Source organism: Camelina sativa, chromosome 20 (genome assembly GCF_000633955.1).
Source record: "Camelina sativa cultivar DH55 chromosome 20, Cs, whole genome shotgun sequence".
Taxonomy (NCBI): Eukaryota; Viridiplantae; Streptophyta; class Magnoliopsida; order Brassicales; family Brassicaceae; genus Camelina; species Camelina sativa.
In genome coordinates this window covers 19,772,361-19,786,845 of record NC_025704.1, presented here as the reverse complement: position 1 = coordinate 19,786,845, position 14,485 = coordinate 19,772,361, and the positions used below count along the sequence as shown (strand labels likewise).

The 14,485-nt window shown below is 35.3% G+C and overlaps 2 protein-coding genes across 2 annotated transcripts; one reads left to right on the top strand and one right to left on the bottom strand.

The window, feature by feature from the left end:
- On the bottom strand, positions 1,237–2,754 carry LOC104771286 (rubisco accumulation factor 1.1, chloroplastic-like). The gene has a single exon (XM_010495794.2). It carries the CDS (start codon positions 2,691–2,693, stop codon positions 1,389–1,391), a length of 1,305 nt encoding a protein of 434 aa, XP_010494096.1. The 5' UTR covers positions 2,694–2,754; the 3' UTR covers positions 1,237–1,388.
- On the top strand, positions 6,194–10,800 carry LOC104736818 (membrane-associated protein VIPP1, chloroplastic). Its single transcript, XM_010495793.2, has 11 exons — positions 6,194–6,435; positions 6,840–6,949; positions 7,071–7,181; positions 7,311–7,375; positions 7,462–7,543; positions 8,366–8,440; positions 8,846–8,916; positions 9,010–9,092; positions 9,731–9,795; positions 9,964–10,038; positions 10,432–10,800. Exons 1-11 carry the CDS (start codon positions 6,309–6,311, stop codon positions 10,546–10,548), a joined length of 981 nt encoding a protein of 326 aa, XP_010494095.1. The 5' UTR covers positions 6,194–6,308; the 3' UTR covers positions 10,549–10,800.

Here is a 14,485-nt window from a genome sequence, read left to right as displayed (position 1 = left end):
GAGCACACAAGTCTAAAAGTACATCTTACAAGAAAATGGGAAGCGATAATTTTTTAAACAAAAACAAAGAGCTCATAAAAATGAATTTTCTCATACTTTATTAGAAGGTAAATTTTTCTTATTTTCTAAATCAAAATTTTCTCCTATTTTCTCCTTTTTCATATGTAAGATTAATATATGCGTCTTTTTTAATAATCTTAAATATATTGTAGTTTCTAAGATTTATTTATTTTAAGTTCTATTTTGATATTTAAATTATCTAAGACTCATATATCATCGTGCCTATAATTTTCTATTATTTCTTTAATTATGTCAAATTAATTTTATTTTTAGATTGTTTATTTTAATTTCTATTTTTCATTATTGAATTATTTAAAACTCACATATCATCATGCTTATAATTTATATTATTTTAGTTATCTCCAATTATTTTTTTAAAAAAAAATTCTCAATTTTTCTTGGTTGGTCATAAAGAGGCATATATTACTTGGCTAAATGGGGAAAATAGCATATTTTAATAGTAAAATATATTTCGGTATAAAAATACATTTTTAGTGATAACGTACATAATAGATTTGTTACTAGAAAAAAATAAATTAGTGGCATGAAATTAAGTTAAGACTTGAATATATATTTGCAATGTTTTCTACTTTCAAGATGTGATATCTTGATATTTTTGGACATTTATTCACGATTCTTTTGTACTAAACTTGTCAAGTTGTGTATCAATGGCATTGTCATAGGTAATCAAATGTGGTCATAAAAATACATCATGCTGAGATCAGAGAAATGGTTGAAGTTGAAGAAATATAATAATAATTGATATAGCTAAACTTAAAAATATATTTAAAGTTATGAATATTTAAACATATTAAAAGTTTAAAATAATACGAATGATGTTATATTACATGATGGGTTGTGTGATGGCACGAATTTGGATCGATGTTACTGGAAAAATAAAATATCAATAATTTGTTTTTGGTATGCGGTATATGGCATACGGCGGATTATGCACTAGTTGGGTAGAATAGTAGAAACAGTTCAATTTTCTACAAGTTGTAAATATGTAATTTTTATTCTCTAACTTTTGTTAGCTTATGCCATTTTTTGTTTGACTGACGTTTTCGTACGTCTCCAACTCCATTCCATATACATTGTTCTTAGCTGCACAAATTATAGCTTAACTATGGTTAGAATCTTGATGAAATTTCGTATTTAGAAGGAGGCTCCACAAAACACAATTGAGGTTAGCTAGACTCTTTAACACAATAATGAAAGAAACACTTATGTGATAAACAATCAAACAAAGAATCACATATTAATTTGCCAAAAGCATACGAGTAATTGTTTATGAAAAGTTACTAACACTATGATTCTCTAATCGAACTCTAATCCCAATCCTCATCATTTATCTGCCAATCATCATCATCATCTCTGGGCGGCCTAACGACCAAAACAACCATCCCTAAACTCTCATTCACTCCTCTCTCCTTCCACACCGATCCTCTATCCAACTTCATCTCACCTTCAGCCACAACAAGATAGTAGTATCCATTTTCAGCTTCCACCGTCTTCTTCTCCCTATCGATCACAACCATTACCGCCTCTTTTTTCCCGTTCCACGGCAAAACTTTCCTATCATCTTTAAACGAAACCGCAACTCCTCCTTTCGTAACCGCCACCACGGGATCCCAACCAGGCAAAACCACCCATCTACTCCAATCTTTCTCAGCTTCCACCACGCCAAACTCTCCTCCACTTTCAAACTCCATTGGAGCTTCAAGAAGCTTCTCTTCTCCTTCCTCTGCTTTACAAACCGGTAGAACAACAACAGAACTCGCTCCCGCTACTTCTCCAAACCTCAATCTCACCACAGGAACACGAATAATCTTGATTTCCTCTTCTTTAGCTCTCTCTTCTTCACTCTCCCCATGTAACTCCCTCGTCACCGCCTTTTTAGCTTTCTCTGTCACCGCGGTTTCAAGAGCTTGTTCGAGCAACGTAGTTCGAATCTCCGAAGGACTCCGATGCTCTCTACTTTTCCTATAAAGCATAAAAGACAAACAATCTCCAGGCAAGTTATAATCAAAATCTTTAAACCCAACGTCTCCACGGCGATGAGGGTAATCTTTAATCGCTCTAGCGAGATCTTGAGCTCCTTTCGAATCGAAATCGTGATCAACAATGTACTCAGCAGAAGCTACACGTTGAGTGTTGTTTAAAAGACGAATCTCGTAGAGAAGCTCGGCTCCGCCGGTGTCAAACGCAGCGATTAGCTCAGGTTTGGCACCGGATTGAACTAAAGAGTCGCGGACTTGCGCACCGACGATGAGACGATTCTGTTCGACACCGGAGAGTCCGGTGAGTTCTTCGATTGATGGAGGAGTGAAGCCTTCGGTGTAGAGGGATGAGATGAGTGGAGCGTATTCGAACCAGAGCCCGAGACGATCGGCGAGGACTTCGATTTTTCCGGCGGTGTCGAGTGATCGGAATTTTGGAGGAATCGGTGATGGTGGTGGGCGGAACGGTTGATAGAGCTGTTGTTTTGCTGCTTGACGGTTTGAAGCGGGGATTAAGGCGGCGTTGATGGTGGTGAAAGGTTTCGGGTAAACGGGTCGGGTATTGGAGAATCCATGGGTTTTGGATATGGTGAAGAGTGAAGATTTGAGAGTTGTTGCAGTTAGAGAAAGCATGGTGCGACTGAGAGTGGAGAAGAAGATGACGATGGTTGGGTTATCTTATCATCTTCGTCGATAAAAGAGATAAAGAGACTCGGACAAATTAAAGCTTTTTGAACCGGATTTAAACCGGTTTGGTTTGACTGGGTTATGACATCAGTACGGTCTGTGAGTTACTCAGTCTTGATCAATGGTAGTCCACATGGTAATATCATTCCTCAAAGGGGTATAAGACAAGGAGATCCTCTATCACCATATCTCTTCATTCTGTGTGCTGACATAATGAGTCACCTAATTAGAACAAGAGAACGTTCCGGAGATATCAGGGGCATACGTATTGGTAATGGAGTTCCTCCTATAACCCATTTGCAATTTGTGGATGATTCTCTGTTTTTCTGTCAAGCGAATGCACGAAATTGCAAAGCAATCAAAGAAGCTTTCGAGGTGTATGAGTACTACTCAGGTCAACAGATAAACACAAGTAAATCTTTAATTACATTTGGTTCTCGTGTAAACGGCCAGCTTCAGGAAAGATTGAAAAAGATTCTAGCAATACCAAATAATGGTGGAGGTGGCAAATATCTTGGGTTACCAGAGCAATTTGGTAAAAAAAAGAGTGAAATGTTTCATTATATAATTGACAAGGTTAAACAACGAACTGCTTCATGGAAGGGTCGTCATCTCTCACCTGCTGGGAAAGAAATTCTCATTAAATCGGTTGCCCTTGCCATGCCGGTGTACTCAATGACATGCTTTAAAATCCCTCTTGGTGTCATTTCAGAAATAGAGTCAGTTATACAAAGATTCTGGTGGGAGAAGAGTAATCAAGATAGAGGAATACCTTGGATCGCATGGAAACGTTTGCAATATTCTAAGGCTGATGGTGGTTTAGGTTTTAAAAACCTGGAGCATTTTAATGATGCTTTACTTGCTAAACAAGCATGGAGACTAATCCATCACCCGAACTCATTATTTGCTAGAGTTTTTAAAGCTAAATATTACAAGGATGATTGTGTTCTCGATGCAAAACAAAGAGTTAATCAGTCGTACGGTTGGTCATCGATCTTAGTAGGCCTTGATATAATCAAAAATGGATCGAGATACGTTATTGGGAATGGTGAGTCAGTCCGAGTTAATATTGATAACATTACCGTAACAAATCCTCCAAAACCTATTCGAAGTGTTACCCCGGATGAACCTATCATGTTGTCAAACCTCATCACCTCAAATTCGGCATATCAATATTGGGACAACAATAAGATTATGCACTATATTACACCTGCAGATCAGAATAAGCTTTTGAAAATGTATATCCCTCAAACACAGAGACCATATAGGCTAATTTGGCATTACAATAAATCAGGGGATTATACTGTTCGATCTGGATACTGGTTCTCGATGAATAACCCGGACAAACCATGCGACTTACGACCAAAACCTCATGGATCAGTTCGATTAAAAAGACAAATTTGGAAATTAAACATTTTACCAAAGGTAAAACACTTTTTATGGAGACTACTATCGCGCTCTCTCCCCACAACAACTCGTCTTATATATAGGGGAATGAATATTGATCCTGTATGTTCGAGATGCTTACGAAAGGATGAGACAATTGATCACATCCTATTTTCATGTCCTTATGCTGAATCCATTTGGGAACTAGCAAATATCCCGATCCATGCTCTGTATTTGCCTTCTATTAACTGTGAATTTTTCTTAGAGGCTGTTTTTGCATTCCAAAATGATAATGAGGTTCCATTAGAGACAAAACTACTACCTTTTTGGATCCTCTGGCATATTTGGAAGACAAGGAATAACTTCATATTTGAAGAAATAACGGAGGATCCATACGACATTGTATGGCGTGCTAAAGCTGATGTCCGTGAATGGTGTCGAAATGTTCTTAACCCACACGACACTCCTCCCTTAACATCGAAACCAACACATTGGACTAGACCTTCAAAACCTATGCTCAAGTGCAATTATGATGCAAGCTATGATCCCCTGACTCAAGAGACAAAGGGCGGGTGGATTTTGCGTGATGACAGGGGAATCTCCAATGGCTGGGGCGCTGCAAATTTGAGATATGCTTCATCACCGTTGGAAGCTGAAGGGAAAGCTCTACTGAATGCGATGCAACAAACATGGATACGGGGCATAAGACATGTTATTTTCGAAGGTGATTGCGAGATACTTACCAAGATGCTCCATCAATCAACATTCATTGCCTCAATTGAAGGTGTTTATCAGGATATATTACACTGGTCTCAGTTCTTTGACAATATTCAATTTGTTTACATCCCAAGAAATTGTAATAAAACAGCTCATATATTAGCAAAATTTGGATGTAGTTTTGAACCTTTTTATTCAGCTTGTTTCCATCCTCCCGTTTGGCTAGCGGAAACTCTTTGTAACGATTATCATTTATCATCTATATAAATTCTTTTTTGACGAAAAAAAAAAAAATACATGTTTTTTCCGCCAGCATTATTATTATTAATTTTTAGAAAATTGAAATAGAAAGACAAATATTTGAAAAGTTGTTCGGTAACCACTCTTATTCACCTCCTCTAAATCTCTAACCAATCAAAATCTAACAATATGTCAAGTTATATTATATTTAAAAGTAAAATAAATAACAAAATAATATAAATTTTTTTTTCTCATAGGCTGCAAATGGTTGCACTTGAAGAGATTGAAGAGGTTGAAAAAAATTATTCAACCAATTTTCACCATTTGCATTGTAAAGGTTGAAGAGGTTGAAAAAAACTATTCAGCCCATTCAACCCAAAAAGTTGAAAAAATAAACTAATTCTACAGTAAAAATCTTCAACTTGTTCAACCACTATTTTGGAGATGAATGAGTTGAATATTATTCAACCCAATTTTGTTCAACCCATTTTTTCAATTTTGTTCAATTTTGTGCGTCCATTTGCAGCCATAGATTGTAAATTGTGTAAAAAAAAACAAAAATAAAAATATTCCAAAAAAATAATATCACAAAAAAGCTATTTTTAACAAATTTTCAAAAATTAATAATAATTTATAAAAGAAAACATGTCATTTTGATACCGTTTAAGATAAATAAAATTTTATTTACGAAATTTAGAATTTATATACCTTCTAAAATTTAAATGTACTATATACATATTAAGATAAGTCGCCAGTATTTAAAATATAGACTTGACTTTTAAAATACAGACTCAAAAGTTTTCCAAACCGAGCCAGACTGAACCAATTTTAAATATAAACATTGGATTTTAGGCCGGACCGGACCAGACCAGACCAGACTAGTCGGGATTGATCTGCCTACTCGTTAGACACGTCCTTAAAGCTCATCTTCTTCTTTGGCATTGTGCTTGCCTGCTTGGGCTTCTGCGTAAGCTTTTGTCGTAAATGGGCTGGCTTGTTGGACATGTAAAATCTTATCAATAAAATTGAGTTGGCTAGAAAGAAAGAAAGAAAAAGAAACGAAAGAGGAGTCATATAAGACCCTTACCGAAAACGACGACGATTGATCAAAGAAGAAAAAAACGAGGAACACATCCGAGACCACAAACGGGACATCCTCCAAAATCAGCCCAAAAACGAAGCTGAGAGAGAAGGGGAAGAGACGAAATCGCCATTGAAATGGCTCTCAAAGCTTCACCAGTTGCCGGATTATTCCCTCCTCTCCGTCCTACTGCTTCTTCTTCCCCTTCAACTTCTAATCGCCCTTGTTCCCTCAGGGTTTTACCCCTCAGACCATCCTTCTTCGGTAACTCCATAACCTTCTCTAATTCGCTACAGGGATTTGCTTTCTCGTCTTTTGATTATGCTTGCTCATTGTTTGGAATTGCTCGGATGATAATTGTGCAGCTTTCTAGAAGAATAAAAAAACTGTGAACCCAAGTGAAACTGGGTATTGATAGTGCTTTTTGGTGTATGACTCTGTGTTTCTTGATTTAGTAACTAGGAATAGGAAATAAGGAAGAGATAAATAGATTTTCTTAGGAACTCAAGTTGAAGTACAGGATACGGTCTCGTTCTTGGTAACTTTAGTGTGCTTGGAGTGTTTCACATGTTTAACATTTACTTCTCTTTCTTGGTTTCTAGTTATGTTTGTTCGACTGAAATTCTTATTGTTTAAACTCAAAAAGGATTACTGTTTTTATATACAAGGTGGAGGGCTGAGAGCGAACGAGCTGAGATTAGCTTGTGCAGATAGACTCAAGTGCAACAGTCATGGTGCTACGATGAATCTTTTTGAACGATTTTCCAGAGTGGTCAAGGTCCTTATAACCTTGCTGAGATTCTATATCTGACTGTCGAGTGTGCTTCTTTTCAATATATTTTAATGCATTGAAGTTCATTAATCAGATTTCTTGTTTCTTTTCATTTAAATAAGCGAAGTCATATGCAAATGCACTCATTAGCTCCTTCGAAGACCCGGAGAAAATCCTGGAGCAAACTGTCATTGAAATGAATAGTGATTTGACTAAGATGCGTCAAGCCACTGCACAGGTACACTTCTTCTTACTCTTGAACAACCTTTATACATATCCCCTTGTGGTTTTTTTCTTCTTCTTCAGCTTCTGAGAGCTCATAATTTTGGAGATTTGCTAACTTGTGTATTTATCAACATGTATTAAGGTTTTAGCATCACAAAAGCAGTTGCAGAACAAATATAAAGCTGCACAGCAATCTTCTGATGATTGGTATGTTTATTTTAGCATTGAGCCTTGCTTTCTTACTGAAATTCCTGATTTAGCTGATTATTCTTACATGTTACATGCTTAAATAGGTACAAAAGGGCACAACTTGCTCTTGCAAAAGGAGATGAGGATCTTGCACGTGAAGCCCTTAAACGTCGAAAGTCTTTTGCTGTAGGTTATATCAATCCATTCTTTTGTTTTCCGTTCTTCAGTTTCTTAAGTGTGCTTACTCCAATAAATGAAAGAGAATCCTGGGACCTAACAGTTTGACAGCTCCGAGCCCCTTTGAGGCTAATCTCTAGGTTTTCTGAAATGTTTAGTAAGGAGGTGGTGAAAGTAAAAAGTTAAAATTTAGATATCTAGGTATAAAGTAATTTTCCTCATGTTCCTTAAGTAATTTCAAATAGTCCCAAATGCTGACCACGTGTTAATCATTTTAGATGCAACAGAGCTTGGCCGTATTTATAATTACTTGAATTCTGTTAAACGATCTTGTTTGTTGAGTTTGTTAAGGTTGTTCTAGTGTCAGAACAAATATGAATTTGGACATATTTAACACTTGCGGATGCAGCCAAAAATGACCCTTCTGTGTTCTACGTATTAGGATGTTGACTATGGTCTCTGTGTCTGACCAAATAAGAATTTGGACATGTGTAGCACTACGGAAATGACCAAAAACGATCCTTCTGTGTTTTCTATTTCTCAGAATGTTGGCTATCATCTTTTATGTGCATTTGTTTGAGAAATGGACTGTATGGCTTTTTTTTTTTCGTTTTACTGTTTCTGGTTGTATAATCTTTGCAAATGGCTTAAGACCTGAAGGCAATACAGAACATTATCTCTAACTTTTGACTGCTAATACTTTTTCAACAACTATTGAAGTCCCTTGAAACATGCATTTTCTAATTTTTGAAAATGCATTACAAAAAGATCTATTGTCTTAGAAATTTTGGTTTTGAAGTTATTTATTTGTTCACTTTTTGTTCTTAACAGGACAACGCTAGTGCTCTGAAAACTCAACTAGATCAACAGAAAGGTGTTGTCGACAATCTTGTTTCGAATACAAGGGTTAGTTATCACCATTTTTATCTATATACTTATACTAGCTGTAAACTGTAGGATTCTTTAGGGTTATAACTAAATGAATTTCTCGTCAATGCATTACTCTACAAAACAAACAATCATATATACATGATTTTCTTCATACCACCATTACGTTAGAATGGCTTAGATATAGGGACAATAGTTGACTTATGATACCTCCGTCTAAAGTTCATATGATAAGTATCTCTCTTCACTTTTTTAGAGTGACTAAGAAACTAATGTATCTGTATGGACATTATGTAAAAGATGATTCAGATTCTCATTTTCAGAATGCCTCCTTCTCCGTAGCTGAAATTGCTTAGGACGAAGTTTAATTCTTAGCAAACTGAGTTCTGTAAAAATCTTTGTTGTTTCCCTTTTTTATTGCAGCTCTTGGAGAGCAAGATACAAGAGGCAAAAGCAAAGAAAGATACGCTCCTTGCACGTGCTCGAACTGCCAAGTTTGTATCGGTTCCTTATTATCCTTAATGGGAAGCTTGTTCTTCTTAATTTATATATTGTCCCAACTCTTTTGTTTTCTATATTACTGCTAGGACTGCAACGAAAGTGCAAGAGATGATAGGGACAGTAAATACAAGCGGTGCTCTTTCAGCTTTTGAAAAAATGGAGGAGAAAGGTACAATCTTGTAATCCTCCAAATTGAGCAAAACTTAGGGAACATGTCTATGCATCACTGACAGCAATTAGCCCATTATTCTTTTCTGATTTTGAAATTTTGACTAGAGTTAGGAGGATAATATAAATGTACCCATTCAGTCTTTGAAAGTAAGTACACTCGAAAGTTTACTTCTGCCAAAGACGTGTTACTTTCTTTCTGTGAGCTAGATTAGATTACTTGATGATACCTAGGGGATGTTTAGAGCTTCACATTGTGGAAAATGTGGGTCTGGAATTAGTGTTGTAGCTAGCTGATGCAAAACAGTGGAGCACTAATATAATGTGGGCAATGCGACGTCTAAGGAAATAAATTTTGGTGGAATCCTTTCTTGTTTATGTGACATTGGATAAGTTTTGTTTTTGCTATTTCTAGCAATTTGGTTAAGTTCTGGTGACCATGAACTTTTATCTTTTTCAAAATGGGGTTGATTTATGTTAGTACCTGCAGGAATATTCCCTTTATTCTTTTTCGGTAAATTTCTAAGTTACTGGTATCAGAATTCTGCAGTTAGAATTTTTTATTGTAAAAATACTCCACATCTTCTTTTTGATGTATGGCTATTCTGGTTGAGGCTAAATTTAGAAAGTGCTTGACAGTGATGGCTATGGAGTCTGAAGCAGATGCACTTACTCAGATTGGAACTGATGAACTCGAGGGGAAGGTTGGTGGTTTTCTATCTCTTGTCTTAGTATTTCTATCACAGGATAGCCCAATCTCATTTACTAAATGTTTGATTTGTTTTATTTGAGCTAAGCTTTTCGTGGTAGCAGACAAACTTCAAAATATACAACCATCTTGACATTAACTTGTTCTCCTTTGTGACTTGCAGTTTCAAATGCTTGAGACTTCATCTGTGGATGATGATCTCGCAAACTTGAAGAAAGAGTTGTCCGGAAGCTCAAAGGTTTGTAACACGTTGATGTCTTATTTGTTCGTTGGAGTATATAATTCCATGACTCTCTAAAAATCGGGTTCACAAGCTATCACAATCCAAATTACTAGTGTTCGGCAAGTTTGGATGGTTCTAGTGTTCCAGTGAACTATGATACTGAATACTGAAAAGAGAGATTTGGTTTCTCGTCGAGTAAACTGAAAAGAGAAAACAACAACTCTGACTCCCCTAATTACTTCCATGGTTACCATACTCTTTTATTTCATATTTGACTATATTCTACTTTGGTACTAACATCCTTCTGACTATATCCTACTTTGTTACTAACGTTCTACTTCACTTAAGTTAGGAGTTTGTAAATACGAACGTCTTATAGTTATCCTCTGTTTATATGATATGATGCAGAAAGGAGAGCTCCCTGCAGGGAGAAGCACCGTCTCAGCTAGCACAAGATACCCTTTCAAGGACTCGGAGATCGAGAATGAGTTAAACGAACTACGAAGGAAAGCTAACGACTTTTAGGCATGGCTGTTTCCGGGTTGTTGTTATTGGGTGACGTTCTGTCTGTAAACTATCTTGTGTCTTGTAGAAGACACCAAAAGCATGTGTCGGTAAATATCCAGCAATCTAAGCCCCATTTATAGTTTGGTTAAGTTGGTATTTTCATCAAAATCCATCGGTTTTGTACGCTATTTTTTCTTCTACACCACTGAAATAGTACCTTTGTATTAATTATTGAACCTCAACTTGGAATGATTAAGGCCGTGTTTGGGAGAGGGTGGCTGCGACAGGGGCTAGCGATCAAAAATTTGTCTTTACTTCTCCTTCATCTGCTCTTCATCTCCCTTAAATTTCTGTCGCATGTGAGTGCATGGCATAGCGGGCGTGAGAGTTCCGATATGGTCAATAGTCCATCCAGCAGTAGGCTGGTTGACTAACGATGGACTTGGGGCCATAGTTGAGAAGTGGGTGGGCACAACATGAAGAGGAAGAGTTAGTGAGGCATGTGTGTGAGATTGATTGCTATAAACTTGAATCCTAGATTGTGTGATTCGCTAGGTTGCTAGAAATGTGTGGCATGTGGTTGGTTATTCTATCGAGGTTGGTCTTATGTTTAGGGTCATATTAGGCATATAGATCGTGCTGTGTAAACTTGTTTAGTCATGCATCCGAAAATTGGATGCAATTGGTTTTGGGAAAATTATAAATAAAGGATTTTTTTTTTTCAAAAAATTTGGCCATCTACACTTTTTTTTGAAAAGTTTGGTTATATAGGGTTTTGGATGTAAAAATAGCCAATTATACCCTTAGTTATATTTTCAGATAAAATTTTTTTTTTTTTTGTCTCCTGAAATTTTAAAATCAGTAAAAATCGAAATAAGGAAAATTGAGAAAATAAGTCTAGTGGGCCTAATTTTTCGTAATGGGTCTTGAGAAAATAATGAAATTATGAATTTGTCTCGACAAATTAAGAAAACAAAAGGGATCGAGAAATTGAGAAAAAATCCTTCGAAATATTCACCCTTTTTTTACCATTGAATCTTCCAACTTTAAACAGCAGCATCACCAAGATTAGCATTAGTACGCTTTTCTAATACATCATTAATCGGCTTAGGTGAATTCCTTGAAATAATACCTACTGATTTTCCCACATCAACTTCCACATTACAACCATCGCTACTATCAGCTGGGAACTTATTCAGATCGAACTGGACTTTACTCCTATCACCATCAACTACTCTTTTGAATGTAACACACAACTGAATCATGTTTATCTTTTTCAGATATGCCAGAAATTTTTTCATACTTCTATCATTTGTCAATACAACAGGAGGACAATCAACTTTAACCTATGTGGGTAGATAACTGAATTCCACATCAAACATATTTTGCTCTATTTCATAATCTTCTAAAACCATAACCTTCAACTCTTCAAGAGATGTAGTGGGTTGCAAAGTCAGTAATCTAGCACGTTTTTCTTCATCATCAATAAATCTCCACTCCTTCTTGGCATCCAGTATCCATACACCACAAGTAACATAGATTTGCATCATAAACAGGTAAGTGAAACTTTTGTGGAAGGTGGAAGAGATGGTGACCGATCACGTTAAGGTATAATGTCGATTTTTCTTAATTTGTTTATCTTCTAAATAATTTAGAATACGCATTCTAAAATGTATTAGAACAAATCTAAACAATAATTACGAAATCTTAACCATAAATTAAGAATATTTAAAAAATATTTAAAAATATTCACTTTCCTTATTTAATTTATTTTCTTTCTATTTTTAGGGTAATCTAAGGTTTACAAATTACAAATTCTAAAAATTTCTATGATATATCTTCTACTTGTTTTAGTATATAGGGTAAAACGTAGAAAACGAATTCTGAATTGATGTAGAATGAAGAAAAACGTAGAATACATATTCTTAATTTTGTAGAACATACAAAATTCAGGTTCTGAAATTTTTTGAACAAATTTTCCGTCTAAACTTCGTAGAACATGTACAAACTGTAGAATGAAGAATCTAAATATTTCAGAAAGAAAAAAAGTCGTAGAAAGTCTATTCTAAACAATTTAGACCATAAATCAGCAATTTACAAACTGACTTAAACACCCAAAATATTTTTTTTTCAAATTTTTTTTTCACAGTTGTATACTAACATGGGTTTTCTGTTTGTTTATTGGTTCAAACTCCTAAAAATTTCACTATTTCTATTAGTAGGAGTATTTTTGTCACAATTGACAATCTTAAAAAAAAATGTAGATGACCAAATTTTTGGAAAAAGATCTTTTATTTATAATTTTCCCATTGGTTTTTCAAGAAGTCTAAGAAAACTTACACTATGCGAAGCATTAATACCGATCGACACACTTGGCATGCTTATCTGTTGGGTCATTACATATAATTCATTTCTTCGAATATTAATCACTTAGTTTACCCAAAATGTTATACTTATAAATTTATAATTGTTCATCCGCGACATCACTCGCTCAGCCACAGTCCAAAATAGCAAAAATTATTACCTTTTTTTTTTTGTCTAAACGGGAGAACCAACTTATGCATCCAAATATATTTATAGGTTTTACTAAAATTGCATTAATAGTTAAAACTTACAAGTGATCTTCCACTTTATATGAAATCGGATTCGAATTCAAACGAGCAGTCAAGTTGACAAAGAAATAGTATGTCCAACAAAAATTGATCCATGATATATACAATCTACATTTCTTATTTATCCGCTTGAGAGTTAATCATGTATCTCTTTTTAAAAAATAATCTTCCTAAATCAGCTTTACAAGAATTTATAAAATTACAATATCATTTCAAAATTCATATATTGATTTTTTTACTTCGTAGTGTTTAAAATATTAATACGTATTTTTTTTAATATGTACACAACATATATTTATTTTTGTATAAATACAGATGTGTATATTATGGAGAGTATACCCGAGATTTTAAAAGTTTTTAATAACTAGTAGTCTTTAGCTGATCTTAAATCTCCTATGTAAATGTTTTGTTATCCAGAGTTTGAAATTGAATCATATTAAGTCAAGATGGGTAGATCGAAGCTAATATTATATACAATGCCCTATGAGCACTTTGGTTTAGCTGATATTAAATTTAGTGTTATCCCGTAGATTACTAGCACTTCTTTCTTAATGTTGGTCGTTTGTATACAATGCCCTATGAGCACTCGTTTCACAGCACTAAACATCTATTTGTCGAGCGTATAGGTCGTGTATTTGGGTATCTCTCACATGTTGTTTGTTGCTTTGTTCACATATACTTACATGTGTACAAATATACCTTAAATTTTTCATAATGTACTACAAGTAGTAAAAATTATATTTCTTCATACTAAAATTTCTCATTCATCAGCTTCCTCAGGATCGTATCAAGACACCTATCTCAAACCATTGGTTCGCAAACTTCCAGCCTACTAAGTGTTGGTATAGCTTCTCTACAGTTCTCACCCTCCTCAAAAAGAAGCTCACTAATGAGGCTCAAAATGTATTGGCTCCGATTGGTAACCACGTTTAAAAGAGGCGGTTGAAATTTTTATAGCGGTTGTAAAGAAGGTGGTTAAAAAGAAAGCGGTTAAAGTTAGCGGATGGAAAAGACGGCAAAGTAAAAGAAAGCGGTTGAGTATTTAGTTTGATTGGTAACATTTCAGCGGTTGAATAGTGTAACATCCATGAACCGGAATCCCGGTTTGGGAGTTGCATCGATCGATGCAGATGGTGCATCGGTCGATGCATGTGCAATTCTGCGCGTTTTGACTTAAGTCAAACGCTGCGTTTTGGGTGAAGGAAACCCTTAACTTGTGAGTTTTGTCTCATTCGCGTGGGGAGCCGCTTTTGAGAGAAACGAGAGAGTAAGAAAGTGTTCTTGGTGTTCTTGGAGATTTCTGGAGATTTGAGGCGTTTCTTGGTGAGATCTGTAGCTGGGAT